Genomic DNA, 27,879 nt, shown 5'->3' on the forward strand with positions numbered 1-27,879 from the left:
CCGCCGGTTTGGGCTGGATGGGGGTGTGGGCGTCCTGTGGATGATGACGTTCTGGGCCTGCACCAGGGGGCTGCTCAAGTTGGAGGTGACGGTGAGCGGCTGGGAGCCTTGCGTCCCGGCCACGCCGCCGAACATGGAGTTGCCGTTGAGCGTGGTTGGTGGCCACCGCCGGCAGGTTCTTCTGGATGACCAGCCCGGCGCTCTGCGGCGAGACCCCCCGCGGAGGCGAGGGTGACCTGCTGCTGCTCGGGCGCCGTTTGGGTGATGTAGCTGCCGACGGGCATGGTGGCCACCTGGGAGGGTTGAACCTGCTTGGCGATGATCTGCTGCGCCGGGCTGGTTGATGGCCATCACCTGCTGCCCCACCACTTGGATGGGCCCGATGCCCAGCGTGCCGCTGGGGCTGCCGTTGGGCAACCCCTGCAGGTTGGAGATGGGTTGGATGGTGACGTTGCCCAGTCCCACCTGCTGGAGGAAGGGCTGGACGCTGATGGCCTTGTTCACCACGTCCGCCCCCCACCGACTGCTGCACCAGGGCTTGGTGGGTCAGGACGGCGGGCGGCTGCAGCACCGATCAGGTCGGCCCCGCCGGGGGAAAATCTGCGGGGTGCCGTCCGAGGCCGCCTGCACCACCGGCTGGAGGGGTGGGAAGCTGGAAAGAGCCCAGATCCAGTTCGGCTTCCGCCTCCAGCGTCTGCTCCGTGATGTTGGCCTCCTGCAGGCTCTGCTGGAGGATGTCGCAGGGCTGCTCCGAGTTCTGCAGGTTGGCCCCGCCGCCCGCCGGCGAGCCCAGGATGTCATCTTCTAAAAAGTCCAGGTCCACGCTGGTGGGGGGCTGGCTGGGGCTCGGCGCTCAGGTGGTTGCCGGAGGCCTCCTGGACGTGCAGCTGCCGGGCGGAGGGGAGAGGAAAAGAAGGAGACGTTGAGCTGGGGCAGGGGGGAGGGGGGCTTGGAGGTGACGCTTTTGGCCGGCCACCCTCGGCGGGGAGCGGTGCCCGCCGTGCCCTCGTGCCACCCCCGCAGCTGGCACCCCGGGGGAACGCGCCGCCGCGTCCCAGGGGCGGCAGACCACCCGCTTGCCGGGTTGGGGGGGGGGTCACAGGCGACCCCAGGATGGGTTGGAAGCTCTGAGCTTCGAGCCGTTGCCCAAACGAAGAGCTCGGGGTGGGGTGGGGGGGGTGTCCCTCGCTTCCCCCCCCTCCCCCCCCCCCCTTAAAAAATGACGGGATGGGAAAGGGGAAGGGGCATCACCTGGGGAGGGGGGGGGGAAACCGCCGGGAAACCTCAGCCCGGGGGGGGGTGGGGGGAGTGAACCCAGCGCACGCTATAGGCGACCCTCCTATAGAGCCCTATATTGCCGTACGGCGAGCGCCGCGCCACGGGGGAACCGCGGCAGGAACCGATAAGCGCCACGCAGCCAGACCCTGGGGGCCCCCGCCGGCTCCGAGAGATCTGCTAAGAAGAAATCTACTCAAAAAGGATCCAAAAAATCCACGTGGAAGCGAACCTCAACTCCTAGGGAAGCCTACGGGTTAAGAGTGTCGGCAGCTCGACCCGTGGTCTTTGTAAAACCAAAAAAAACCCAAAAAACCCACCCAAAACATAAATGGAAGGGAAAAAAATAAAAATTAAAATAATCATCCAGGTTCTTATTACAATGGAACTGGAAATAGGGGCTGGGGGGGGAGGGGAGGGGGGGAAGGAAAAAACAAACCCAAAGAGACCTTCATGCTTAATGTTATCCATGCAGAGTAACGCATGCTCTTTGGGGGGAAAAAAAAAAGGAAAAAAAAAAAAAAAAAAAGGATTTTTAGGATTTACTTCCATGCATTTCACCCGGCCTGCAAGGGGAGGGAGCGCTCCAGCCCGGGGGAGCTGGGGAGAACGGGGATTTTTCCTCCTCCCAAGTGATTTTTCCGAGTTTTTCCGAGTTCTCCCTGCCGCACGGCAGCACCCCCGGCTCCTCCATCCCGTTTTCCAGCTCCAAGCTCGCCCCAGGTCGGATGCGCCGCCGCGGTCCGCACGCGAAACCGACTTTTCCTTCCCCTCCCCCCCCCCCCCCCCCCAGGATCCACGGGGGAACCTGTGGGGGCCGTTTCTCTACCAATCTTGGGGAATAATCCCTGCGTCCTGCCTTTTTGCCTAGACCTGGGAAGCGGATGAAAAACAAGCCTAGGAAATAAAAAAAAAAAAAAAGAAGAAAAAAGAGAAAAAAAAAAAAAAGGGGGGGGGGGAAAAATAAAAATATAAGGAAAGGTTTCTAAGCTGACGTTCCCCGAGGATAAATTAAAAAAATACATACCCCAGCACCTTCAAAAAAGGCACTGGCTGCATCTCCTGTGTTGTCCAGGAGATCATCACTGTCAATCTGTAATTAAAAAGATTTTATTTATTTTCTTTAGATAGAGAATGAAAAAAAAAAATATGGAGGGGAAAAAAAAAAAATAATTAAAAAAAATTAAAATAAAATGCAGAGCGCTGATGGAAAGCGCCGAGTCCCTCCCCGTCCCCGTCTCCTGCCGGCACGCAGCCTGTGTCGGCTCCGAGCGCCCCAAAATCCCGATGCGAGAGCTGCCCGGAGCGCGTGGCCGGGGTCCTACAAACTCCTCGAAGCTAAAAAAGGATCCTGAACTCGGGGGTGGGCTTTCTTTAGAAAAAAAAAAACCTCATTATTTAAAAAAAAAAAATAAATAAATTGAAGGAAATGGGTGTGCAGGTGTTGTCGTGGTGAAGAGAATCGAGTTGCCGCTCACCTTTTCGGATCCATGTAAAAAATCGTTCAAGGCCTGAGGGTCGCTGCAAAACAACGAGACGAAAGCGTTTAGGGACGCAGCGCGTGATCCCCTTTGGAAAGGCGTGTTTCTAATTAACGCCGCCACTTAATTGAGGGCTAACGACGATGGACACCCACCCGTGCCACGGAGGCTCGGCTCGACCACGTGGAGCGGTGCTCGCCGGGCACTTGGCCTCTCCCACGCCACCGACGCTGCCCTCGCTCCCCTTCCCCGGTTAATTGCGTGAAGCCCCAATTACCAACGGCTTCCTAATCACCCTAAACCCCTGGGGGAAATTAGCCCGCGTTGGCCGTTGCAAGGGATTCATCCAAAAATGTAAAAAATAATAATAATAATCGGGGGAACCCGCTGGCGAGCGTCCCCAGCCCGGTGCTGCCGATGGTAAGGACGGGAGCGCAGCGCGTCGATCCCTAAAAATCCCAACAAAACGCCCACCTGGGACACCGAGAGATCCCAAACGGGATTCCTGCGTGGGATCCGCGCTTTCCTCACGCGAAATTCCGTTAAACCTCCCCCCCGCCTCCCCGGCACAGCCCCGGAGGAGCCCCGAGCCCCCCTCCCCAGCTCCAACCCCCCCCCCCCGCCGTCAACCAGGAGGGTTTGTACAGCCGGTGTGTTTTCGTGGTTTACACCTTGGAGGAGTTTTGGGTGTTGGGAGACACAACCCGGCAGCGGGGAAGGGGCGGTGGGGGGCTGAGCCCCCCCGGTGCCCACCCCAAGAGGGCAGGGGAGCGCCGGAGCGCCGCGGCGCGACTTACCAAATTACATCTAGCAGGCACCGGCCGTCTTCATCATCCATGTCAACTGCAAAAAGCGGAGAGGGAGAGAGCGGGTTAACGCCAGGAGAGCCCCCGCGTCGTGCTCGGCTTCCCCCCGCTACCCGGTAACGTTCCGGAATGTTCTGAAGGGGAGATGTGAACTCTGATTGGCTGAGGCTGCAGCCAATAGGATGCAGCGGAACCCCACAGAACCCTGTGGAACTCTCTGGAACCCTCTGGAAACGGATTCCTGGTCAACATTGACCAGTGACCGAAAACCTAAACTACCTAAACCCTAAAATCTTAAAACTAAACCCTTAAAACTAAAAACCCTCAACCCCGTTAAACCTAAAAACCCTAAAAACCCCTACGGAAGCTGAACCCTAAACCCCTTAACACCCTAAACCCCTTAAAAATACTAAACCCTCACCAACCTAAACCCTAAAATCCCTAAAAAAACTTAACTTTAAAAACCTTTAAGCCTAAAAACTCTTAAATCCTAAACAATCTTAACGATAAAAACCTTACACAGCCTAAAAATCGAAACAACCTAAAACCCCTAAACACCCTTAACCCTAAAAACACTGAACGCTCAACGACCTAAACCTTAAAAACCTAAAACCCTAAACCCCCTAAACCCTAAACACCCTTAACCCTAAACCCCCTAAAAACCCTAAACCCCCTTAAACCTAAACCCCCTAAACCCTAAACCCCCCCAAATCCTAAAAAACCTTACCTTAAAAAACCTTTAATCCTAAAAACCCTTAACTTTAAAAACCTAAAACCCCTAAACCCTCTTGACCCTAAACCCCTAAACCCTAAAACCTCTTAACACCCTAAAACCTAAAACCCCTAAACCCCCTGAACACCCTTAAACCTAAACCCCTTAAATCCTAAAAACCCTAAAAAAGCCTTAACTTTAAAACCCTAAACCCCCTAAACCCTAAACCAACACCCTTAAGCCTAAAAACCCTAAAAAATCTAAACCCTAAACATCCTTAAACCTAAACCCCCTAAACCCAAAACACCCGAAACCCTAAAAATCCTAAAAAACCTGAACTTAAAAAACCTTTAAGCCTAAAACCCCTAAAAAACCTTAACTTTAAAAACCTAAACCCCTAAACCCCATTAACCCTAAAACCCATAAAACCCCTAAACCCTAAAAACCCTAAACCCCCTTAGCCCTAAAACCCCCCAAACCACTAAACGCTAAACAACCTAAACCTTAAAAACCCCAAAACCCCCCAAAACCCCCTAAACCTCACCCCCCCAAACCCCAAAGGGGGGGTCCGGAGGGGAATCCCGTCGCCCCTCCAACGTGGTGCGGGACAACCGGGAAGCCAAAAAGCCCACATTGGCCGTTGAAATGGATTTATTCAAAATTTTACTATTAAAAAAAAAAAAAAAAAAAAAAAAAAAAAAAATTGGGGGGAACCCACTAACGAGCATACCCAGCCCGGCAGCGTGTGGATCCCTAAAAATCCCAGCAAAACGCCAGCGAGCCGGGACGCCGCTGGGTGGATCCCCAGCCCCAGCGCCGAGGGATCGGCTCATCCCGACGCCGCTCCCGTCCCTCCGGCGCTCGTCCCGGTTTTCCCAACCCGGGGCTTTGGTTTCACCCCAAACCCCCAAACCGGCAGCTTTTTGACTTATTTTCACCTCGACACGGGGCATCCAGCCCAGCTGACGGACCTCCTGGGATCCTCAGCACCGGGATCCTCGGCGGAGCAGATCCCAGCACCGTGGCGGGGCAATAACTCGGATCCCCAAAATCCCACGTTTATGTGGATTTACCCCTCGGTCTTCCCTGGGGGGGGCAAAACATTTTCAGAGGCGTTTTGCTTCAGGAGGTGAAATCCAGGATTTTCCACCGATAACCCGAGATCCGGCACCGGGTGATCTGGTGGATCGGCAGGTGGAAACCCTTTTTACAACCAGTTTTAGGGAAAAATAGTGGGAGTTTGAGTTTTGTGGTGGTTTTTTTTTTTTCCTTCCCCAGTGTTTCCCCTCTTTTTCTCACACCAGCTCCAAACCTCGGGGTTTGGAGGCGCAGGATGAAACTCCTTAACGAGACACAATTAATAAAGATTCAGATAACGAGAAAAAAACCCCAATAAATCGGCCGCTTCAACAGGTTGAAAAAAGCAAAAAACGGAGAAACTCACGGCGGGATGAACACACCTGTCACGTGCAGCCCGTGGTACTGAACAACCTGCCTTTTTAACGAGCGCCCGTAATTATTTCCAGGCCTGCTAAATGAATAACCCAAATATGACAGCCAAAGCTCCCAGCCCGCTTGATTAATTAGTCCGGAGAGCCCCGTCGCCCCAAGAGCCGGCACCGCCGCTCCGCCGCCGCCAAGACGCCGTATTTTAATTTTTCCGCCGTTTCTGACGTTCCGCCGAGCAATTTAGGAAAAACGAAGCAACTACCGAACGGTGGGACGGAGCAAACCTCCCCCGCGCGCAACGGCGCAGCCCCCCGGGAGCGGAGCGCTGCGCCAACCCCCCCTTCAAATTTATCTATTTATATTTATAAAGTTTTTTTCCGCTCCGGCTTTCTGCCCCTGCTCCCGTAACGGAGCCCTGGAGGGGGGGGGGGGGGGGGGGGGGGGGGAGGGGGATGGATTTATGAATTAACGAGCTGGTTTGCTACCTGGATTTCTGCCTTGTCACTCGGTATTGATTACAGCCGGCTCGGGAGGAGGAAATTAAAAGCGTTTTGTCAAACGATGCGGTACGGCGGCCGCGCCCCGGCGAGGAGAGCGGCTCCCGACCCCCGAGCTCCGCGCGGGAATCGCTGTTGGGCAGAGGCAATATTCCTGGTCTGATTTCTTTTTTTTTTTTCCAGGTGGGTCGGGTCCGTTATCGCTAATTAACGGACGGGAGGGAGGGGCGGGGGGGGGAGCCTGAATCTGTTAAAAATTGTTAAATGCAAGCGGTGTTGAGAAGCAGGCGGAACCCCCAGCGGCCTGAATTCTCCCCCCGGAGAGAAATCTACGGTCATTCCTTAAATCCGCGCGATAAAATCACCGGGATTTAACCAAGCGTCGCGCCCGGAGAGGAGCAAGCGTGATGTCCCGAGCGGCGGGGCAGGGGAGTTGGGATGTCAGCGGAGAAAAACGTGCTCAAAGCAAATGAAAAATAAGAGGAATCATTCGTTAAGGGATTGGCGTCGCACCTTCCCGGTCCCACCGCCGACCTTGCCCGGCTTTTCGCGCTCCCGTACTTTGGGCCCTTTCCTCCTCCGAATCGCCCGGGAATCGCGTTGGGATCTGGTGGGGAGGGGGAAGAAAGACCCTCGAGACAAACCATCACGTGGCTCCGTACGAATCAAACCTCTACGGCGCCGTTTTAACGATGTTAAAACGTTTTTTCAACAGATGAGACGCGCTTGGCGCTCAAATCCGGGGGGCCGGCACCCCGAGCGGGGGCTTCCCGCACGCCCCCCCCTAAAAAGTTATTTCCAGAGTTTGATCCCATCCTGACGCCACAATCCGACGCTTCTGGCGTCACCCCCTGACAACGGCAGGTCGCGCACGCAGGGCTGCGCTTAGGACCGTGCTTTGTCAACGATTTTAATTTTTTTTTAAAAAAATGAGCTGGGAAAATGCTTGGCGCCCGCGCTAAAGCCGTCGGGGAAGCGGAATTTCTTCCCGTTTACAGGAACAGGAAGATGATGGGGAAATAAAACCCCAACCTGCTTTCAGCGTCACCGTCCCACGCTCGTTTTATCCTGGTTGCCTCGACCAGTAACTCCCCGTTTTGTTCCGGGACCATCTTTTGGCAAGAGCCGCGTCGAAGCGTTTGGGCCGCGGCGAGTAGGTCCGACTCGATTTTATGACACGGTAAGACTCGATAGTGGATTATTTTTAGGTCTCGCCCGCACGCCGCGTGCTCGCGGAGCCGGGAACGATGCAGGGAAAAGCCTTTTGCCGGCATCAGGGAAACGCTGAGCTTTATGACCCGCTTCAGCTCTTGAAAAAAAAACAGGCAGAAAAATTAAAAAATAAATAAATGGAAGAGATTCCAGGCGGTTTTCCTTCTCCCACAGCAGGGGGAAGCCACATCCCTAATTCCCAGATTATTCCAGCAAGGTCCCGTGGGGAAAAGGAGCCCCTTCTGCCGTCGGAGTCCTATCCGCAGCCCGCTCCGTAATTGTTAATTATTCTTTGTTTTATCGTATTTAAGACACTACAATTATTATCCCCCCGTGATTTCGCTTCCCTTTGTAATTAGAGATAATGATTAGAATCTATTTGGTGTTACACCAGGAACGCCCGGGAAGCTGAGGAGAGCCTGGACGGAGCGAAGAGAAGGGGACGGAGAGCGGAACCGCGGCACCGAGCCGCTAATTACCTGCGCAAGACACGGGGAAAAACGAGATGGTGAGCGCTTTGGATCGTAGCGTGAGGGGGGAGAAAGGCCTCATCCTGCCCAGGAGGAGCAGCGGTTCTTAGCAGCGGGCACAAAGCCCCAAAATCCGTGGGTTATCCAGCGGGAAGGTTCTTCCCTTCTTCCTCCTTCATGGCCTCGCCAGGAGCTTCCGAAAAACCCAACAAAAAGACCGAGACGGCGGAACGTCGTCCGGAGGGGCCGGATCCGTGGATGCGGCTGGAGCGGAGACGCCGGATCTGCTCTGCAACGGTGAGGTGTCGTCCGGGGGCCGGGCGCCCCAACGCTTCCACGCCTGGAGAATCCAGCTTCGCCGCGTCTCATCCATCGATACTCCGCGTTACCGGCACCCGTGGCGCCGCCGCGGCGCATCCCCGGGATGACGGGAAGAGGAGGTGGCCCGGTACGGCGAGCCAGGATACCCAGATGGCGATGAGAGTAACGCGTTTCTTTACAGCCCATCGTTCTCCCTCGCTTCTACTACGGGATTACTACGCCCCGGTGGGATTCTGGCTGGAAAAGCCCCCCCCAGATACCCCCTGCCGCAAACAGACCCCTCCCTCTGTCCCCGACACCGGCCTTCGACACGCAGCGTGCCCCAGTTTTTGTGACTGAACAGACCAGTCACCTCGCTGGTTGGATTTTCCTCCGTCCCTACTCTTCGGAGAAAACCAAAATGTGATTTTAAAATACACGTAGCGCGGCTCAGAAGCCTCGAAAAGGGCTCGGGAGAGGGAACCGGGCGGCCCGAGGAAGTTTTCCTCGTCTCGAGCAAATATTTTCCTCTTCCAGACACGGTCCCTTTTCCTCTCTCTGCCGAGGAAGACTCAATTACACCTCGTGCGGAAAGTTTATGTCCTCACACCCCACCCCCCCCCCAATTTGGCATTTTCTTTTCGGTTTTATTAACGCTGACTTTGACGCCTTCGATTTTCTCAGGCTGCCTCTTCTCAAGGTCACGGGTGGAAAGATGCAAGAAGCCACCAGGGTCTGCTGAGAGCATCGGCGACGCTCTAAAAAGCGAGGGGGGTGGGTGGGTATTTTTGAGCGAGAAAAATCAAATGGAAAAAAAAAAAATCCTCTGGGAAAAGCGAGCGGAGGAGATGGGAACCCGCTGGCGAGCACATTTCCGTGAGGGAAGCACCAAATATTTCCTCCACTCTCTCTTTCACGCCGTCAAGAGTTAAATTTATCACCAGCTTCCCCAGGGAACAGGAAGAAAGCCTCCGGGAAAATCACGGGATAAAAGGAAAAGCGCCCGCCGGAGTTTCTCCTTCCCTGAGCCAGTAGCTCCGCATCGCTTCGTTTGTCTCCCACTCCGAGGGCCCAATTATCCCTGTGATCACCGGGATATCGACGATAAACCACCGTGGATTTTAACGATTCTTCCACCCAGCGACGATCCACCTGGCAACTCCACTGAAACCGCAGATATTTTTATCCCAAGAAATTCCGGAGCTGGAGGTAAATCGCGGCAACCCAATCGCAATGGGTCACACCAGCCGCTGCGTACGAGGTTTCCGTTACCGTCAGCGGGGAAACCCCTGTTCCTCGTTACCTCACCGTTAATTAATTAACCTCGTGGACCTTCTCCAGGCTTGAGGACTGGCGGTTTATACTCCAGAAAGGGATTTTAAAATATCCCGGTTTTTGGACCGCTCAAGGTGTGTTTGCAAATCCTACGAGCAACAACAGGAATCGCAAGCACGCGTACAAAGAAGGTCCCTATTTCTCCGGTGTCATCCTCTGCCCCACCCCCCACCCCACCCCCCCCAGCATCCCAGCAGATTTATCCATTCTGAAAAAAAATAATTAATAAAATAATAAAATAAACCCACAAGGTGCGTCGGGTGGGTGAGAAGGGCAAACCTCCCGACAAGAAAAGCATCTCGGGGGGGGGGGGGAAAAGCTGGAAGTTCTAATTTCCCCAACAAAAGCATCTTCCAGCGGGGAAAAAAACCTGGAAATTCTGATTTCCCCGACAAAAGCATCTTCCAGGGGGAAAAAAAAAGCTGGAAGTTCTAATTTCCCCGACAAAAGCATCTTCCAGGGAAAAAAAAAAGCTGGAAGTTCTAATTTCCCCAACAAAAGCATCTTCCAGGGGGAAAAAAAAGCTGGAAATTCTGATTTCCCTGACAAAAGCATCTTCCAGGGGGGGAAAAAGCTGGAAATTCTGATTTCCCCGACAAAAGCATCTTCGGGGTGGGGGGTGTGGGGGTGGGAAGCTGGAAAAAAGCTGGAAATTCTAATTTCTGCATTGAGGGATTTGCAGACTCCGCAAGAATCCTGCCGGGAATCGAGGAAATCTCCATTTCAATGCAGCGGACCTGCAGGAATGCGGTGGCTTTCCCCAGGACAGGATTTGAGGAAAGGATTCCTCCAGAAATCCACCCGGGGGCTCACGTTTCTAAGCAAACAACCCCCCCAACTCGGAAACTAAACCGGTTATCTTTTATTTCCACGGTCCTAATAAATATTTGAAGTATAAACACTCGCACGTTTTTTTGGGGGGGTTGTTTTTTGTTTGGGTTTTTTTTTCTTTTTTTCTTTTTTTTTTTTTTTTTTTTCCCCTAGCAGAAACTTAAAAAAGGCAACAGCCCGGATTCTGAACATACCGACGACAAACGCCTATTTTTAAGCTTGGAATTAGCGTTTCCCACATTTCGCCGCTCTCCCAATGGATTTCTCAACGCCTTTTCTTTTCACCGGCTGGCGACTCGATCCGGCCAATTCCATAAATCCTCCTCTGGCCGTAATTAGAAAGCAACCGTCGCCGCGCTAGAGGAGAAGGTTACGCGCAAAAAGTCCCCTCTGGGCGTGAAAACTCTGTCTGGAAGTTTTTGGAGACGACGCCTGAAGTAATAAGGGAAACGGGGCGCGAGGTCCAGCTTCCACCCTGGCACCATCACCCTAATTAGGGCTCCGCAGCCACTCCAGGAGTAATTAAACCACCGTTTTGACCCAACGACGTCAACAAATTCCACCCCTGGGAGCAGGGCGGTTTGTAGCCCCGCTATTCCTTCGTAAAAATAAGAATTAACGACAAGGCTTCGCTCCTCCCTGGGATTTTCCATCCCACCCCATTACTGCTCGTTAGGAATAACCCTCGTTAGCCTCACCGGGACACCCCCCCCACACACACACGGCCCAGGACGGGAGGAGAGCGCTCGTGTTTTACTAACCTCTTGCTTTTAGCAACTCTGTGCCAACTATGGGTAGGAGAGGAGATACAGAACATATTTGCTTTATGCAGTCATACTGTAAAGGAAAAAAATAGAGAAGGGCCGTTACACCACCGATCCCGACGACCTAATCCAATAAAAAAAATAGAAAAAAAACCCAAAATAAAACCACCACCCCAAAAAAAGCAGAAACGCGGAGATTTTAAGGGCAACGGGTCTTGTTTGAAGCCTTAGGGCGCAATATAAATATAAATTGGAAAGACAGGGATGGACAAGGTGCTCCTTTTTTCCATTCAGGGGTTAAGGTAGGAATTCCCTGCAATAAAACTCGCCGGGCTCTGGCGGTGCGGCCAGATTTGGCTATCTGTATTATAAATTCCCTATAACCCAGAAATTAACGTGAAAATTCCAAAAGGTGATGGCTCCCCGGGACAAATCCCAACAAAACAGGGAGCGTCGGAGAACAATTCCTCCGCGCCACGAAGTACGCCCGGAGCGTTACACCCGTTTCGGAGATCACAGCACTCGTAAAATTCCAGCCACCAGGAATGGAGGGTTCCAACATCCGCCGGATCCAGAGCTGGAAACAGAGGGAACAACAAACCCATCTTGTACGACACAAGGGGCGATGATCCCGGTTTGGAACAGGCCCCAGGAGTTCCAATCCCACGAATCTCGAGGAAACAAGTCAAATCTGAGGTCACCGAGGTGACTTTTTTTTTTTTTTTTCTCCCCCCAAGTATTCTCCTAAGATTGTCACTTGCTGCGCTGCGGGATTCCCTCCGGGATGCTCCCGGGGATGTCTCCGTTACTACCAGGCTCTCCGATATCCAGCTGAATGCCGCGCTCGGCGCTTCTTTCAGCCGCCTGGGGCTCCAGGAGCTCCCGTTTCATTTCCAGCCCTTCAGGTGGGTACTGCAGCAACCAAAGTCTGCGTGCTCTCCTCCAGGGATTTCTTTATTTTTGAAGACCACGTGTGGAGGGAAAATTATTTTCTAACTCTTTTAGTAGGTGCTTTCGAGCGGTGAAAAGGAAGAAGACTCGTAAATGAGCGATGCTGCACTTACATCCTCCTTCCCCGGGAAATTACTCTTGACTGCCGAAGCAAGCCGGCGGCGTTTGTTCGCCGCTTCCATTGGGACAGGTGGAAAATCCAGGAGCGTGAGACTCCCCACTTCCCCGGTGGAAAGAGGAAAATCCCAGGATGTGGCTCCCTCGAGCCACAGGCAGGCGGGAGCTGCAGGTGAGGGCTGCCCAAGAGCAGCACCGGATGCTTCTTCCTACGGGAACGCTGCTAAAAACGAAGTAAAACTCACCGGCATACGGTTTCTAGTTAACTATGATGGTAAAAAAACCGATTAAATCCACCAAAGCGAGTCCTCCTGCCCGGCATCACCGTAACTCCTTCCCCCACCCGCCCGTTCTGCCGCGCCGGACAAGCTTTGCCTTCGCAGCAGCGGCAGGGACGAGGCCACGCCGCGGCGAGGACGCTCCCAGCGCTGCCCCGTCCCGAGGCGCTGCCGGGAAATGTCCCATTTCTGGGTCAGGGAATCGTTTTCCCGGCGGCGAGGACTTGCACCGTCCCGGGCCGCCCGCCCTCCCCTCCCCCTGCGCAGCGCAGGATTTACTTGGGAGCTTTTTTTGCTCGAAATCATTTCCAGACTCGCATTCCCTCGACCGCAGCGGGAGGAGGAGGAGGAATACAATGGGAGCAAAGCGCTGGCTTGGCGGGGAAGGAGGGAGAAACTCGCTGGGGCTGGAAGGGGGGGGGGGGGGGGGAGGAAGAGGAAGATGCGGGGAAGGAGCTTGGCAAACGCTCCCTGTTTACCTCCACGAGCCGCCGTGGCGCTTTTTTGGTTCAAATTTAGAGCTATCGCTCGTGGGTTTGTCGTTGGGCCTTATCCCGGCGGGATTTTTTTCCGCTTGGGAAAGGTGTGCGGTGCTGGCGGACGCGTGCCCTCGCTCCGCAGAAGAGGTGAATCCCGCGGGGAAGGCCTCCTCCACCACGCAGATTTATGAGCCCCGAGCCTCCGACGGCGGAGGCGCAGCACCGGGACTGGCGAACGCAACGGTGGGATTTATTTTTAAGGGGGGAGAAAATTTCAAGAGAGAAAAAAAAAAAAAAAAAAAAATAATCAACACCCAAAACCCAGGAGAAACACACTCAATACGCAGAGTCCTGTCGGGAAACAGGCCTGAACCTGCAGCACCTCCCCAGAGGCTGGAAAGCCGTCAGTGGCCGCCGCTTTTAATGACAGCTGATGAAAAAAAAAAAAAAAAGAAACACCAAGAAAACAGAAATGTTGACAGTTTTAAGCTCTCCCAACAATTCTCTTCAGAAAATAGCCCAGAAATTGTCCGACATGCGGCCAAAAAAACCAAACCAAACCACACCACCCAACTCGGTGCAGGTGAACGCATCGTCGCACGCAGATCCCTGACCTTTTTGTCGAAACGGCGACGAATGTTTCAACTCCTTATGGCAGCAGAAACCGCTTCCAAACACGCGCTGAATGTAAACCGAAGTATTTTTGCCCTCTGCCTGCAGCCAGCCCCGGCCTCCGGCCTCCACGAGCCATGGGAGAGCCTTGTTTTCCCGGCGGATGCTCCGCTCTCTCCGGGACGGCGAGGAAAAGGATAAAAATCGGGTTACATTTGCTGCCGGAGAAGGCGAGGAGAGAGGGTTGGGGGCAGGAGGAGGAATGGGGGTTGGAGGAGAAGCGTGAGGGGGTTCACGGGGGGACAAAGCCGCCGCGGCGGGGTTTTGGATGGGGATTTTGTGCGGCGCGGCAGAGCTCGGGGTTTACACTGAATAAACTTGCGGAAACGCGGAGCCGAATTTTCCCAGCTTTGCCAAACTCAGCCGGGTAAAAGGCAGAGGAAGACGAGGCTCCGAGCTGGTGCACCCGTGATGGCCTTTTCCAAGGGGTTTGGGGTATTTCAGCTCTCAAACAGCGCTCCTCAAGCCCAATCCATCCCATAATACACCCCCCCAGCCACATTCCCACTCCGCATCAAACCCAAGGCACAACGGAGACGTTTGCTATGGAAAATAAGTGACACCCGCCTGATGGGTGACAAATACGGCCCAAGGAGAGGCGAAAAACGAACGTTCCCATGCAGGTGCCGACGGAGCCGCCGCTGCCAAAAATGGGGGTTTTGGGGCCAAACCGCTTCTATAACGGACACGGGGGAGCGGAGGATTTACACCAGGAGCTGCTGCTCTTAGTAGTGAGGAGGGAAAGGTGCGGTGTCACCCGCAGCCGGCAGACGAGGACGCTCCTCAGGCTCTGCACCGGAACAGAAACGTTAATTCCCCGATTACGGGAAAAAACGAACTCTCTGAGTAGGGAAGGCACCGCCGGCGGGGAACGGGGAAACGTGACGGAGGCGCAACGGGGGGGTCTACTCGCAGCGGGATGAGCGAGGGGAGCGGGTCTGACAGCTCCGCACACCGCAGCCCCCTTGCAGGAGCAGGTAGGGAAGGGGTGAAGGAACAAAAGCTTTGGCTTCGCCAACAGGCCGTGGCGGAGGGATGGCGGGAGCTCGAGGGATGGCGGGAGCTCGAGGGATGGCGGGAGCTCGAGGGATGGCGGGAGCTCGAGGGATGGCGGGAGCTCGAGGGATGGCGGGAGCTCGAGGGATGGCGGGAGCTCGAGGGATGGCGGGAGCTCGAGGGATGGGGGATGCTCGAGGGATGGGGGATGCTCGAGGGATGGGGGATGCTCGAGGGATGGCGGGAGCTCGAGGGATGGGGGATGCTCGAGGGATGGGGGATGCTCGAGGGATGGGGGATGCTCGAGGGATGGCGGGAGCTCGAGGGATGGCGGGAGCTCGAGGGATGGGGGATGCTCGAGGGATGGGGGATGCTCGAGGGATGGGGGATGCTCGAGGGATGGGGGATGCTCGAGGGATGGCGGGAGCTCGAGGGATGGCGGGAGCTCGAGGGATGGGGGATGCTCGAGGGATGGGGGATGCTCGAGGGATGGGGGATGCTCGAGGGATGGGGGATGCTCGAGGGATGGGGGATGCTCGAGGGATGGCGGGAGCTCGAGGGATGGCGGGAGCTCGAGGGATGGCGGGAGCTCGAGGGATGGGGGATGCTCGAGGGATGGGGGATGCTCGAGGGATGGGGGATGCTCGAGGGATGGGGGATGCTCGAGGGATGGCGGGAGCTCGAGGGATGGCGGGAGCTCGAGGGATGGCGGGAGCTCGAGGGATGGCGGGAGCTCGAGGGATGGCGGGAGCTCGAGGGATGGCGGGAGCTCGAGGGATGGCGGGAGCTCGAGGGATGGGGGATGCTCAAGACACCTGGTTCATGCGGACACATCGAGCTCCGCACCGAAATACCTGCGAGAAGCAAAGAGTGCGGTAACAGAGCGGTGGTGGCAATCTGCCCGTTTTTTTACACCAAAAATTCCACTCTACTACAGGATAAAACGTAGCTACTACTGAGAAAAACCCTACGCTGCTAACGTGACGGTTTTGAGGATGCATTTTCAACGTTCCTCTTTCCTATAGCGACTTAAATTTAGCACGAAAGTCTCTCACGTCGCGAAAATTCAAGTGGAAAGAAACACCGAGTCGCAAACCGTTCCCCTCCGCTTTGGTTTCTTTTTTTCCTTGGGGAAATAAAAGAGGAAAATGCTCGGGAAGCCCAGCCTCAGCCGCGCAACGGGAAACACCCCCGGCATGAAGCCCCCAAAAGCTGCACGCAAAACTCCGCCACACTCCCCGTGTCCCCCCTGCGATTGACACAAAGAGCCTCCTCCCACCCCTCCCCTCAAAAAAAAAAAAAAAAAAAAAAAAAAAAGACTCGATGAGATATTTAAGGATTAAATCCCTGCAGGATGCGGCATTATTTAGGGGCTCCCGACGGCTTCCAGCCTCCGTACTCCTACTCAGGGGATACTACACGGGGCTTCACTTCCAGCCTCCATGCTCTGACTCAGGGGATCTTCCAGCCTCTATGCTCTTACTCAGCGGATACTACATGGGGCTTGACTTCCAGTCTCCGTACTCCTATTCAGGATATACTACATGGGACTTCCAGCCTCCACGCTCCTACTCAGGACATACTACACGGCGCTTCACTTCCAGCCTCCACGCTCTTACTCAGGACATACTACACGGCGCTTCACTTCCAGCCTCCACGCTCTTACTCAGGACATACTACACGGCGCTTCACTTCCAGCCTCCACGCTCTTACTCAGGACATACTACACGGCGCTTCACTTCCAGCCTCCACGCTCCTACTCAGGACATACTACACGGCGCTTCACTTCCAGCCTCCACGCTCCTACTCAGGACATACTACACGGCGCTTCACTTCCAGCCTCCACGCTCCTACTCAGGACATACTACACGGCGCTTCACTTCCAGCCTCCACGCTCCTACTCAGGACATACTACACGGCGCTTCACTTCCAGCCTCCACGCTCTTACTCAGGACATACTACACGGCGCTTCACTTCCAGCCTCCACACTCTTACTCAGGACATACTACACGGCGCTTCACTTCCAGCCTCCACACTCTTACTCACGACATACTACACGGCGCTTCACTTCCAGCCTCCACGCTCCTACTCAGGACATACTACACGGCGCTTCACTTCCAGCCTCCACACTCTTACTCACGACATACTACACGGCGCTTCACTTCCAGCCTCCACGCTCCTACTCAGGACATACTACATGGCGCTTCACTTCCAGCCTCCACACTCTTACTCAGGACATACTACACGGCGCTTCACTTCCAGCCTCCACACTCTTACTCAGGACATACTACACGGCGCTTCACTTCCAGCCTCCACACTCTTACTCACGACATACTACACGGCGCTTCACTTCCAGCCTCCACACTCTTACTCACGACATACTACACGGCGCTTCACTTCCAGCCTCCACACTCTTACTCAGGACATACTACACGGCGCTTCACTTCCAGCCTCCACGCTCCTACTCAGGACATACTACACGGCGCTTCACTTCCAGCCTCCACACTCTTACTCAGGACATACTACATGGACTTGACTTGCAGCCTCCATTCTCTTACTCAGGGGGCTCCAGCCAGGCCACGTACGTGCATGCAGGGGACGGGGAGAGACCGGACAAGCGCGTCACTTCCAATTTCGCATCACAACATTTTACACACTGAAATAAAAGAACCCGCTCGGCTTTAAGCCGGGGGACGCTACGCCAATTCGGATCCAAATAAAACCACGAGGCCAGCACCCCTTAGCACCTTGTCCCAGCGTTCCGAGCTACGAGAAATACGTCCACCACAGAAACAAGTGGCGGTGCACGTCCAGCTCCCTGCTGGCACGAGGCGGTGGGTCGGCACCGGAGAGCAAAATAGTTTTTGGGGCAAGGCAGGAGCTCGGCTGCGGCCGAGGAGCGCTGGTGGAAACGCCAGACGGGCCCGAGCGGAAGCCCCGGCGGTGCCAAGAGGGACCAAGGCCTCTCCCACTGCCGGGGCCAGAACGCTGCCTTCCCTCCTCGCCCCCAGCTGCTGCTTTTAGGACAAGAGGGAAGAAACCCAGGATGGAGAGGTGGCACCTCGCGGGCACGGGAGCAGGGCGGCCGCGAGAGCCAAGGATGCGACTCGCAAAACTAACCGCCACGCTGCTGCCCGCGCGGGCCGGGAGCCACCGTTCGCCTGCCTCTTACTTTGAAGTTACACAAGGAAGGTTGCTGGACAACTGACAGGGTAAAGGTGTCCCTATGCCATTGTCCTCTCACTCTAGAAAGCATAATAGTAACAACGATCACGTAATAAACCAAAACAGGCACAGAAAGTGCCAAAACAGAGACAGAAAACAAATTAATCGTATAACAAACCAAGTAAATAACATAGTAAAATAATACAATGAGATAAATAACAAAACAGTAGCATAATAACACGGTAACATAACGCTGTGATAATATAACGTAGCAATACGATAAAAATAATTCAGAAATCCAAGATCAGCGCAATTGGTTCACGTGTCAAAGAACTGGCAGCAAAAAAGTGAAGTATTTCAGCGTTCAAACGTAAAGAGAAAGCGTCAACACAGGCACCAGGGGACGAGGAACCAGCCCCAGACCGACGCCATGCATCAAACCCTCGCCCTGAGCATGGCAGGCGTGGCGGGGCACCCACCGGCACGGCACCCACCGGCACGGCACCCACCGGCGCGGCCACAGAAACACCGTCCGCGAGCAGGGCTGCGCCCACAGGCCGAGTCCACGCTCAGGACAGAGTCCCCCTGCACCTGAACTTGTGTGGGGGGAAGAGGAACCCCAAAGCCCCCCCCCCGTGCCTCAGTTTCCCTTTGGGTCAGACGTACGCCGAAGTTACGGTACCTGGGTACCGCCACGGCACCAGACCCGTGGGCAAGGGGGACAGACGGCGTCACCCGAAACGAAACAGAGGGAAAAACTCAGTCCGCAAACGCTGGATTTGAACCTCCAGAAAACTATGGAGCCCACAGAGACCAAACCTGCGAGCCTGGGACCACGCACGCAAAAAAGGCAAAGCCAAAACCCTACGGAAACGGTAAATCCAACTCGGAATGAAGCCGCGAGCGGCCGACAAATGAAAACTAGAAGAGAATTTGAAGAGCAACGAACTGTAGTTTATTCAACGTATTTTTCAGGCAGCGAGGGAGAACTCGGGAGCCGTAAGGCACCCACTCGAGCCCCCAAGCCAGGCAGGTGCTTTTGCCAGCGGACGGTGTGTCCCCCCCCGCCGCTTTCCCCGGGCTCAACCGGTGCCACGGGGACGGGCTCCGGGTTTGCGGCTTCCCGGGAGGCCGTGGCGCCGGCTGCGGGCGCCGACGGAGGGGTTCACACCCCGACATGGCAAACCCTCCGTGCCTGCGCTCCCGGAGCCATCCCAGGGCATCCCTGCCTCTTCCTCGGGAGGAAGAGGAGGAGGAGTGGAGCGGGGCGGCGGGGCGCGGCGCAAGGAAGGGGGGGGGCACAGGGACACCCAGGCCGGCAACCGAGACAGCAACACCGAGTCACGGCAGCGCGAACCGGCGGCCTCTCCCCGAGCCGCCCCCCCCCCCCCCCCGGCCGCCTCCTCCTCCTCGCCCGGGAGGAGGTGGGGACGAGCAGGGCGCTTCCCGGAGGCAGCGGGAGGGGGGGGGGGGGGGGAGGGGGCGCCGGCGCGCCCCCCACCCCCCTCTTTTCGGGCGGTGGGGTGCGGAGGTGTAGGGGGGGTGCGGGGGGTGCGGAGGGCGACGTCTCCTTTTCGGGAGGTACATTGTATTCCGGAGACGTGACCCGCAGCCGCCGCACCGGGAGGCTGTCCGGGGGCGGCGGGGCCGGGGCGCGGGGAAGGGAAGGGGGAAGAGGCGGCCGGGCCGGTGGCCGGGGAGGGGGCAGGCGCCCCCCCGGCCGCCGCCGCAGGTAGCGGAGTTAAGCGATTTAAAGCGAAATTGCTGCATTGTAAGAAACTCACCGTGATGTTTGAGCAGCAGTCGGCGCGGGGTCTCCCAGACATCCCCGCACGGGCTCCGGAGGCAGGACCCCGCCAGGCACCGACACATAGGGGTTCAGCGCGCTGCCTGATCGCCCGCCGCGCCGCCGCCGCCGCGCCGCCGCCCAGCGCGGGGGGCGGCAGCGCCCGGGGCACCCCCGCGGCTGCGGGCGAAAATAAACGCACGGCGCGGCCCCCCCTCCCCCCCCCGCGCCAGCCCACACCCCCACGGCCCCCCGCATTTGCATACGCCACGCCCCCGCCACGCCCCGCCGCCGCCGGCCCGGCCCTGGCGAGCAGCGGGGCACAGCCTTGGCTAGCAGTGCGGCCCGGCCTTGGCTAGCAGCTGGGCTAGCAGCTGGGCTAGCAGTGCGGCCCGGCCTTGGCTAGCAGTGCGGCCCGGCCTTGGTTAGCAGCTGGGCTAGCAGTGCGGCCCGGCCTTGGCTAGCAGTGCGGCCCGGCCTTGGCTAGCAGCTGGGCTAGCAGTGTGGCCCGGCCTTGGCTAGCAGTGTGGCCCGGCCTTGGCTAGCAGCTGGGCTAGCAGTGCGGCCTGGCCTTGGCTAGCAGCTGGGCTAGCAGTGCGGCCTGGCCTTGGCTAGCAGTGCGGCCCGGCCTTGGCTAGCAGTGGCACAGCCTTGGCTAGCAATTGGGCTAGCAGTGGGGCCTGGCCTTGGCTAGCAGTGCAGCCTGGCTAGCAGTGCGGCCTGGCCTGGCTAGCAACTGGGCTAGCAGTGCGGCCCTGGCCTGGCTAGCAACTGGGCTAGCAGTAGGGCCCTGGCCTGGCTAGCAGTGCAGCCTGGCCTGGCTAGCAGCGGGGCAAGCAGCGTGGCCCGGCCTTGGCGAGTAGCAGGGCCCTGGGCTGGCTAGCAATGGGGCTAGCAGCACAGACTAGCCTGGGCTAGCAGCGAGGCTAGCAGCACGGCCTGGCCTGGCTAGCAACGCAGCTAGCAGCAGGCCCCTGGCCAGCCCCAGGGCTAGCAGAACAGCCTGCTCGTGGCTAGCAGCAGGGCCCAGCCTGGCTAGCAGAGTGGCCAGCGAACCCCAGGGGAACAGAGGCACAGGGACAGCCCCCATTCCGGGCCAGCCGCGCCCGCCGAGCCCCCACAGCGCCTGGGAGACCCCCCGCACCCCCATCCCTCCAGCACGGCCCCATTTCCCTATCAAAATGGGGGGGGGGGGGGCAACACACAACACACCCTTGGGGCTAAGGGGGGGGTCTGCGGGGCCGGCGGCCCCCCTGAGCGGGGGTTACCTGCTGGGCCCTGCGCCCCGGCGAACGGGCTCACCCCCTCGCGTCCCACCCTGCGTCGCTGGCGGCGGAGTCGGGCCCTGCCGAGAGAAAAAGCTGTTGACACACAATTTTTTACCCATCGCATCCAGCAAATGATGATCCCAGCTCGGAGCGAGGGGGGAAAAAAAAATTATTTATTTTTTTAAAAGTGTTTTTAGAGGGAGGCTCTGCAGAAAGCTCAGCACAGGCATCGACACAGGTGCTGAGGACAGAAAAAAAAAAAACCAAACGGGGTGGCAAAGACCCCCTGAGGCCCCGGTTGTTTTTTTTTTTAAAATTCCCATCGCCCCTATTATTTTTATAGCCAGGGAAGATAAACCAATAAAAGGCTCTCAATTACTTTTAATTCACTCAGGACCGTGTCACCAGGACAAAGAACACACGCACGGGACACCAAAAGTAGCACTGACGGAGCGAAAGGAGAGACAGCGACCGTAAACCCCATCCGATTTACATCGTCACGCAGCTAACGGCTTTCCCCCGTCAAATTTCTTGTTTAGGTTCCACCGGCGTAAATCACGCCTTCGTAATATAAATTTCCCTGGCTAATTCCTGAATGAGAAATAAAAATGACTTGGAATAAAACCAGGAAGGGAGGAGTGGGTTTGCCCGCGACACACGTACTCCTCGTTAGTTATTTGTGACGGGCCTGATCCTGTTTTTAAGCTGTGGGTCCAGAGCGAAGTGCGCGGAGGGGCGTTTGGAGGCAGTGCTTATTAAAACGCTGTGGAGAACATCTTTCTATATATTCACTTACAAAGAGGGGAAATTGTCTTTAAGGAGCGTCAGGATTGAAAAGCAACGCTTAAAAAGTCTTCCGGCTGAAGGCAAGCTGGGGAAAAAAAAAAAAAAACCAAACCGCATTTGCCATTTTTCAGCTGGATTTCTGGTCGGGATAAAGCCCCGAGCCGCGCTGGCCCGGCCTCCCCACCGGCGCGCCCGGGCAGCCCAGCGCCCTGCCCAGCCCAGGGTCCTCGACATCCCAGTTACAAACTGGTTGAGCCGGCGAGGAGGCTCCGCTCGGGATTGGCGAGGTGCAGGCAGGGGGAGGCAGGGCCAGGCGCCTTGCCCGCGCCCTGATTAGGCGGGTTAAATATGATTGACCAGTGCGAGTAATTAATCTGCGAGAGGCCGGGCTTGGGGCTTTGTTTATACCCCTGGATTGGTTGGATTTGAATTGGATATACGTTCTGTTTGTACCTGGGTGGGACCTGCCGGGGTTTTATTTTGGTGCATTACGCTATAAAAGCGCAGCGCCAGCCCAGCCGAACGCTGTCATCGTCGTCGTCATCGGCCACCATCGCTCCATCTTCGCCGCCGGAACGCCGGGAGCCGTCAACCGGGTACGGTGCCGGAGGAGGAGCAGGATTCCGAGCTGGTTTTATCAGGAAGGGGAAAAAGAGACAGACCCACCGTCAGCAGCGCTCACAACAAACCTTTAAGCTTCACGACGCACCCTTGTCTTGGAATTTTTTTTTTTTTTTTTTTTTTTTTTTTTACCCTACATCCCAGAGCACTGAACACAGCGGAGCCTACCTTAAAAAAAAAAATAAAAATAAAAAACAACCCACAAGCCAAGGCAAAAAGCAGTTGGCACAAAGCCACTGTAAGCGATAATTTGATTAACCCACGGGACAGGACTTCTTCCCCCGAAGGATGTTGCTATCAACAGCGCCCTCAAAACCTGGGGGTGATTTCCAAGCGGGAAGCATTAACAACATCGTCATAACGAAGAATTTTGCCTTTCACGACGGTGACTTTACGAGCAACTCCTCAGGGGGGAAAAAAAAAACCCCAGACCAAACCCCAAAAACTTCCAACACTGCTTTTACGATGAAGGACGAGGGGAAATTCACCGCAGCAGCACGCTGGGGTGTCGCATCCCACCGTCGCAACACATTTCTGTCCCAGCTCAGTGCTCCCCCCGGGATAGAAATCCTCACCAGGACAGCTTCTTCCAGCTTTAACTGGGGTCAAATCCTGCAGCAGAGCGAAATGACCCACCGGTATTGCACCCCCACCCACCAAAGTTCGGTAAAACCCCTTCTTTTTAAGAAATAAAGCATCAGCTGCATCATGCGGCGTGCTAATTAATTTATATTACACCCCCGTGGACGCAAACATTCACTCTGGAGAGGAACCTGGCATGGCACAGTCACAAACGAACCCCCCAAACGCCGCTATTTTTAGGTTTGCTTAAAATATACCTGATGACTAACAGAATTACATACCATTTTTATGTAGTAATAACCGAACGCTCAAAGGTTTGTGCCTCTCCTCACAGGTGGTTCCTGCTTTAACCACTAGACTGCAGCAGCCGGAGTCGCTCCTACACCTTTCCAATTAAAAAAACCATTGTTTTATTTCCCTCTATTATTTCCTTTCCCCCCCCCCAACTTCTCCCAAATGTCTTTGCTAGGATCCAGGTGGCTCCCAAGGGATGCTTGGGATTATTGGATACTAATCCTGTTTGGGATTACTGGATAATAATCCCAAGGGATGCTTGGGATTATTGGATACTAATCCCAAGGGATAATAATCCCAAGGGATTATTAGATGGGAATACCAATAATACAGCTTTTGCACTGGTGCAATTAAGTTGTTATTATTATTAAGGACCCAGGAATGGCCCAGCACTCATCCTGGGACAGAAGGACAGCGCGCTAAAACTAAACCGAGCAATTTCCTTCACACCATAATGTTAAAAGAAACGAACAACAGGGAAAACAAACATAAAACCAACAAAAAGGTGCTGGAAATAGCTTGGAGAGGGGGCTCACAGCGATCCTGATGAGCTGCAACCCCTTTTCCACTTGAAAGACCGGGGTTCCTCGGAGTTTTACAAGCACCGTAGAAAGGTAACAGCCATCCCATGAGACAATATTCCCGTTTCACAAGGGAGTAATAAAACGAGGTAAAGAATTTATCCAAAGCCAGCCGACAAAACACCCAGGTGAGAGGTACGTTTGGTCACTCCTTGCTTGCAAAATGCCCAACAAAATACATTTGGTCACTCCTTGCTTGCAAAATGCCCAGCTGGTCGTTTTTTGCTTGAAGCTTAGATAAAACCATCTACTCTTGCCTGGGCCTAGCCTACGTTTTCTCAGTTTTTGCCCCATAACTCACATCTCCAGTCCCTTCCCCACCCCCACCCCCCCCCCACGCATCCTCCCTCCACACCATCACCCCTGATACTGCATGAATTCACTTTAGGATAGAATAAAACCTTGTAGTTAAAATATAATGAATATAAGAAATATATTCTAATGAAACTAGTAGTTGCACAACAAAAGCTGCTATGAAAACCTCCGTACAGCCCTGTAGCAAGGCTAAGAACTTGTATTTGCTCAAAGAACGTAGGTATAGTAATTAGGTCATGTAACCATGGTCTGAAAGAAATAATTAATGAAATCGCTGATGAAAGAAGGAGTCTGTGTCTCTAACTTTCTCTAACAAGGGGCCTGTTTATAAGTTATCTACAGGGAGCGACTAAAAGAAACAAGCAGAAGAAACAGATGGTCGACACGGACATAAATTAGCTCAGACCGATAAGAACACCGCAAACTTGCAAAACCATCACGTACCAGGCAAAAGGTGAAACGTACACCACGAGGAAGACCTACGGCCTTCCTCCCAGAGACCCCTGCCCACAATTCTTGGAGGAATTTGCCCAAGCGCAAAGGGCTGATAAGCTGATTAACATACGAAGCCAGAGTAGGCAGGGCTAGGTAATGAGTATGTACAGGCGTTATATTGATACAATAAAACAATGAATATTTAATTAAGGTAGTTACTTTAGTCATGCGCGTTAGGCAGAAGGATCCCCCGTGCATCCAGTGCTGCCAAAAAAAGGATACTCAGTCACTAAGAAATTTTGACTTTGTTCTTTAAATCACACCCCCCCTTCCCAAATTTCCCCCTTTTACCACCCCCGCAGCGCCTAAATAACCCTAACCCTGCAAAAAAAGAGGTCGCAGGGTTCCTTGAACCTTTATTTCACACAGAGCCCTCCCCACTCCCTCCATCCATCCATCCACCCACCCAGCGCCACCCCCCTCTCCCCCTCGCATAAACACCCATTCCCCAGGCTCCCCTCCCCCATAAACCCAACCCAGCCCCCCCCCCCCCGTGCCTTCCACACACCTTCTCACCCTCCTCCTCGCCCCTCACCCCTTTCCCCCCCCCCCCCCCTCCCCCTCACAAAATGGCGCCTTCCCCTCACGCCGGCGTTTTCCCGCCACAGCTCCTCCCGCCCGCTCCCGTCACGTGACGCCCGCGCGCAGCCGCCCCGGCCGCGGGGGGGGGGGGGGGGGGGGGGGGCGGGGTCAGCGCGCGTGCGCCGGCGGCTGGGCGGGAAAACGGCGGCGGGAAAACGGCGGCGGCGCCGAGGGACCTTCCTCGTACACGCTGTAAGGAACGTGTGTGTCCATCTTTCTCCCCCTCCCCCCCTTCCTTAGCCCCTCACCTCAGCCCCTCCACTGCCAGGGTGGCTGTAGCCCCCCCCTCCCCCCCCCTTCCAATCCATGGGAGACGCGCAGCCCCCGCCTGCCTCCCCCCGGATGTGTTCCCCTCAGGGAGGGGCCGCCTCTGCTGCCGCTTGCAAGGCTGGGGTCAGGGTTTCCCTCAGGGAAAGCCACCCAACTCCATCCCTGCGGTGGTCCCATAGAATCCTGTAAGGTGGGGAGCAGAGTTTCCCTCAGGGAAAGCCCCCAGCCCCATCCCTGGGGTGGTCCCACACACTCATACAAGGGCAGGAGCAGTGTTCCCCTCAGGGAAAGCCCCCCAGCCCCATCCCTGGGGTGGTCCCACAGCCTCCTGCAAGGCCATAAGCCTCGTTTCTCCCAGGGAAAGCCCCCCTGGGTCCCAATCCCATCCCTGGGGTGGTCTGACAGCCTCCTGCCACATGGGGGGCAGCATTTATCTCAGGGAGAGCCCCCCAACTCCATCCCTGGGGTGGTCCCACAGCCTCCTGCAAGGTCAGGAGCAGCGTTTCCCTCAGGGAAAGCCCCCCAGCCCCATCCCTGGGCTGGTCCCACAGCCTCCTGCAAGGCCATAAACCTCTTTTCTCCCAGGGAAAGCCCCCCTGGGTCCCAATCCCATCCCTGGGGTGGTCCCACAGCCTTCTGCAAGGCTGGGAGCAGCGTTTCCCTCAGGGAAAGCCCCCCAATCCCAGCCCTGGGGTGGTCCAACAGCCTCCTGCAAGGCCAGGAGCAGCGTTTCCCTCAGGGAAAGCCCCCCATTGTCCTTAATCCCATCCCTGGGGTGGTCCCACACCCTTGTACAAAGCCAGGAGCAGCGTTTCCCTCAGGGAAAGCCCCCAGCCCCATCCCTGGGGTGGTCCCACACCCTCATACAAGGCCAGGAGCAGTGTTCCCCTCATGGAAAGCCCCCCAGCCCCATCCCTGGGGTGGTCCCACAGCCTCCTGCAAGGCCATAAGCCTCGTTTCTCCCAGGGAAAGCCCCCCTGGGTCCCAATCCCATCCCTGGGGTGGTCCCACAGCCTTCTGCAAGGCTGGGAGCAGCGTTTCCCTCAGGGAAAGCCCCCCATTGTCCTTAATCCCATCCCTGGGGTGGTCCCACAGCCTTGTACAAGGCCAGGAGCAGCGTTTCCATCAGGGAAAGCCCCCCAACCCCATCCCTGGGGTGGTCCCACACCCTCATACAAGGCCAGGAGCAGTGTTCCCCTCATGGAAAGCCCCCCAGCCCCATCCCTGGGGTGGTCCCACAGCCTCCTGCAAGGCCATAAACCTCGTTTCTCCCAGGGAAGGCCCCCCTGGGTCCCAATCCCATCCCTGGGGTGGTCCAACAGCCTCCTGCCACATGGGGGGCAGCATTTATTTCGGGGAAAGCCCCCAACCCCATCCCTGGGGTGGTCCCACAGGTTCCTGCAAGGTCAGGAGCAGCGTTTCCTTCAGGGAAAGCCCCCCAATCCCATCCCTGCGGTGGTCCCACACCCTCATACATGGCCAGGAGCAGCGTTTCCCTCATGGAAAGCCCCCAGCCCCATCCCTGGGGTGGTCTGACAGCCTCCTGCTGCATGGGGGGCAGCATTTATCTCAGGGAGAGCCCCCAACTCCATCCCTGGGGTGGTCCCACAGCCTCCTGCAAGGTCAGGAGCAGCATTTCCCTCAGGGAAAGCCCCCCAGTCCCATCCCTGGGCTGGTCCCACAGCCTCCTGCAAGGCCAGGAGCAGCGTTTCCCTCAGGGAAAGCCCCCCATTGTCCTTAATCCCATCCCTGGGGTGGTCCCACACCCTTGTACAAGGCCAGGAGCAGTGTTTCCCCCAGGGAAAGCCCCCAACCCCATCCCTGGGGTGGTCCCACAGCCTCCTGCAAGGCCATAAGCCTCGTTTCTCCCAGGGAAGGCCCCCCTGGGTCCCAATCCCATCCCTGGGGTGGTCCAACAGCCTCCTGCCACATGGGGGGCAGCATTTATTTCGGGGAAAGCCCCCAGCCCCATCCCTGGGGTGGTCCCACAGGTTCCTGCAAGGTAGGAGCAGCGTTTCCTTCAGGGAAAGCCCCCCAGCCCCATCCCTGCGGTGGTCCCACACCCTCATACATGGCCAGGAGCAGCGTTTCCCTCATGGAAAGCCCCCAGCCCCATCCCTGGGGTGGTCTGACAGCCTCCTGCTGCATGGGGGGCAGCATTTATCTCAGGGAGAGCCCCCAACTCCATCCCTGGGGTGGTCCCACAGCCTCCTGCAAGGTCAGGAGCAGCATTTCCCTCAGGGAAAGCCCCCCAGTCCCATCCCTGGGCTGGTCCCACAGCCTCCTGCAAGGCCAGGAGCAGCGTTTCCCTCAGGGAAAGCCCCCCATTGTCCTTAATCCCATCCCTGGGGTGGTCCCACACCCTTGTACAAGGCCAGGAGCAGTGTTTCCCCCAGGGAAAGCCCCCAACCCCATCCCTGGGGTGGTCCCACAGCCTCCTGCAAGGCCATAAGCCTCGTTTCTCCCAGGGAAGGCCCCCCTGGGTCCCAATCCCATCCCTGGGGTGGTC

At 56.2% G+C, this 27,879-nt stretch overlaps 1 protein-coding gene and 1 long non-coding RNA gene across 3 annotated transcripts; both read right to left on the reverse strand.

Annotated features, from left to right (window-relative positions):
* Positions 1-6: 6 nt before the first annotated feature.
* On the reverse strand, positions 7-19,834 carry BICRA (BRD4 interacting chromatin remodeling complex associated protein). The gene is made up of 6 exons (XM_055700096.1): positions 19,575-19,834; positions 13,572-13,744; positions 3,554-3,599; positions 2,754-2,796; positions 2,303-2,368; positions 7-887 (listed from the first exon to the last, which is right to left on the reverse strand). The coding sequence occupies exons 1-6, from the start codon at positions 19,832-19,834 to the stop codon at positions 798-800; spliced, it is 678 nt and encodes a 225-aa protein (XP_055556071.1). The 3' UTR covers positions 7-797.
* A 942-nt stretch (positions 19,835-20,776) lies between these two features.
* LOC114016833 (uncharacterized) lies at positions 20,777-25,133 on the reverse strand. Of its 2 annotated transcripts, none has more exons than XR_008730416.1 (5): positions 25,085-25,133; positions 24,678-24,722; positions 23,115-23,218; positions 22,084-22,258; positions 20,777-20,921 (listed from the first exon to the last, which is right to left on the reverse strand). It is a non-coding gene; the product is annotated as an uncharacterized LOC114016833 (long non-coding RNA). The 2 variants fall into 2 exon arrangements; XR_008730415.1 differs by lacking the exon at positions 20,777-20,921 and adding an exon at positions 21,175-21,435.
* Positions 25,134-27,879: the final 2,746 nt, after the last annotated feature.

Source organism: Falco cherrug (assembly GCF_023634085.1).
Source record: "Falco cherrug isolate bFalChe1 chromosome 22 unlocalized genomic scaffold, bFalChe1.pri SUPER_22_unloc_2, whole genome shotgun sequence".
NCBI classification, from domain to species: Eukaryota; Metazoa; Chordata; class Aves; order Falconiformes; family Falconidae; genus Falco; species Falco cherrug.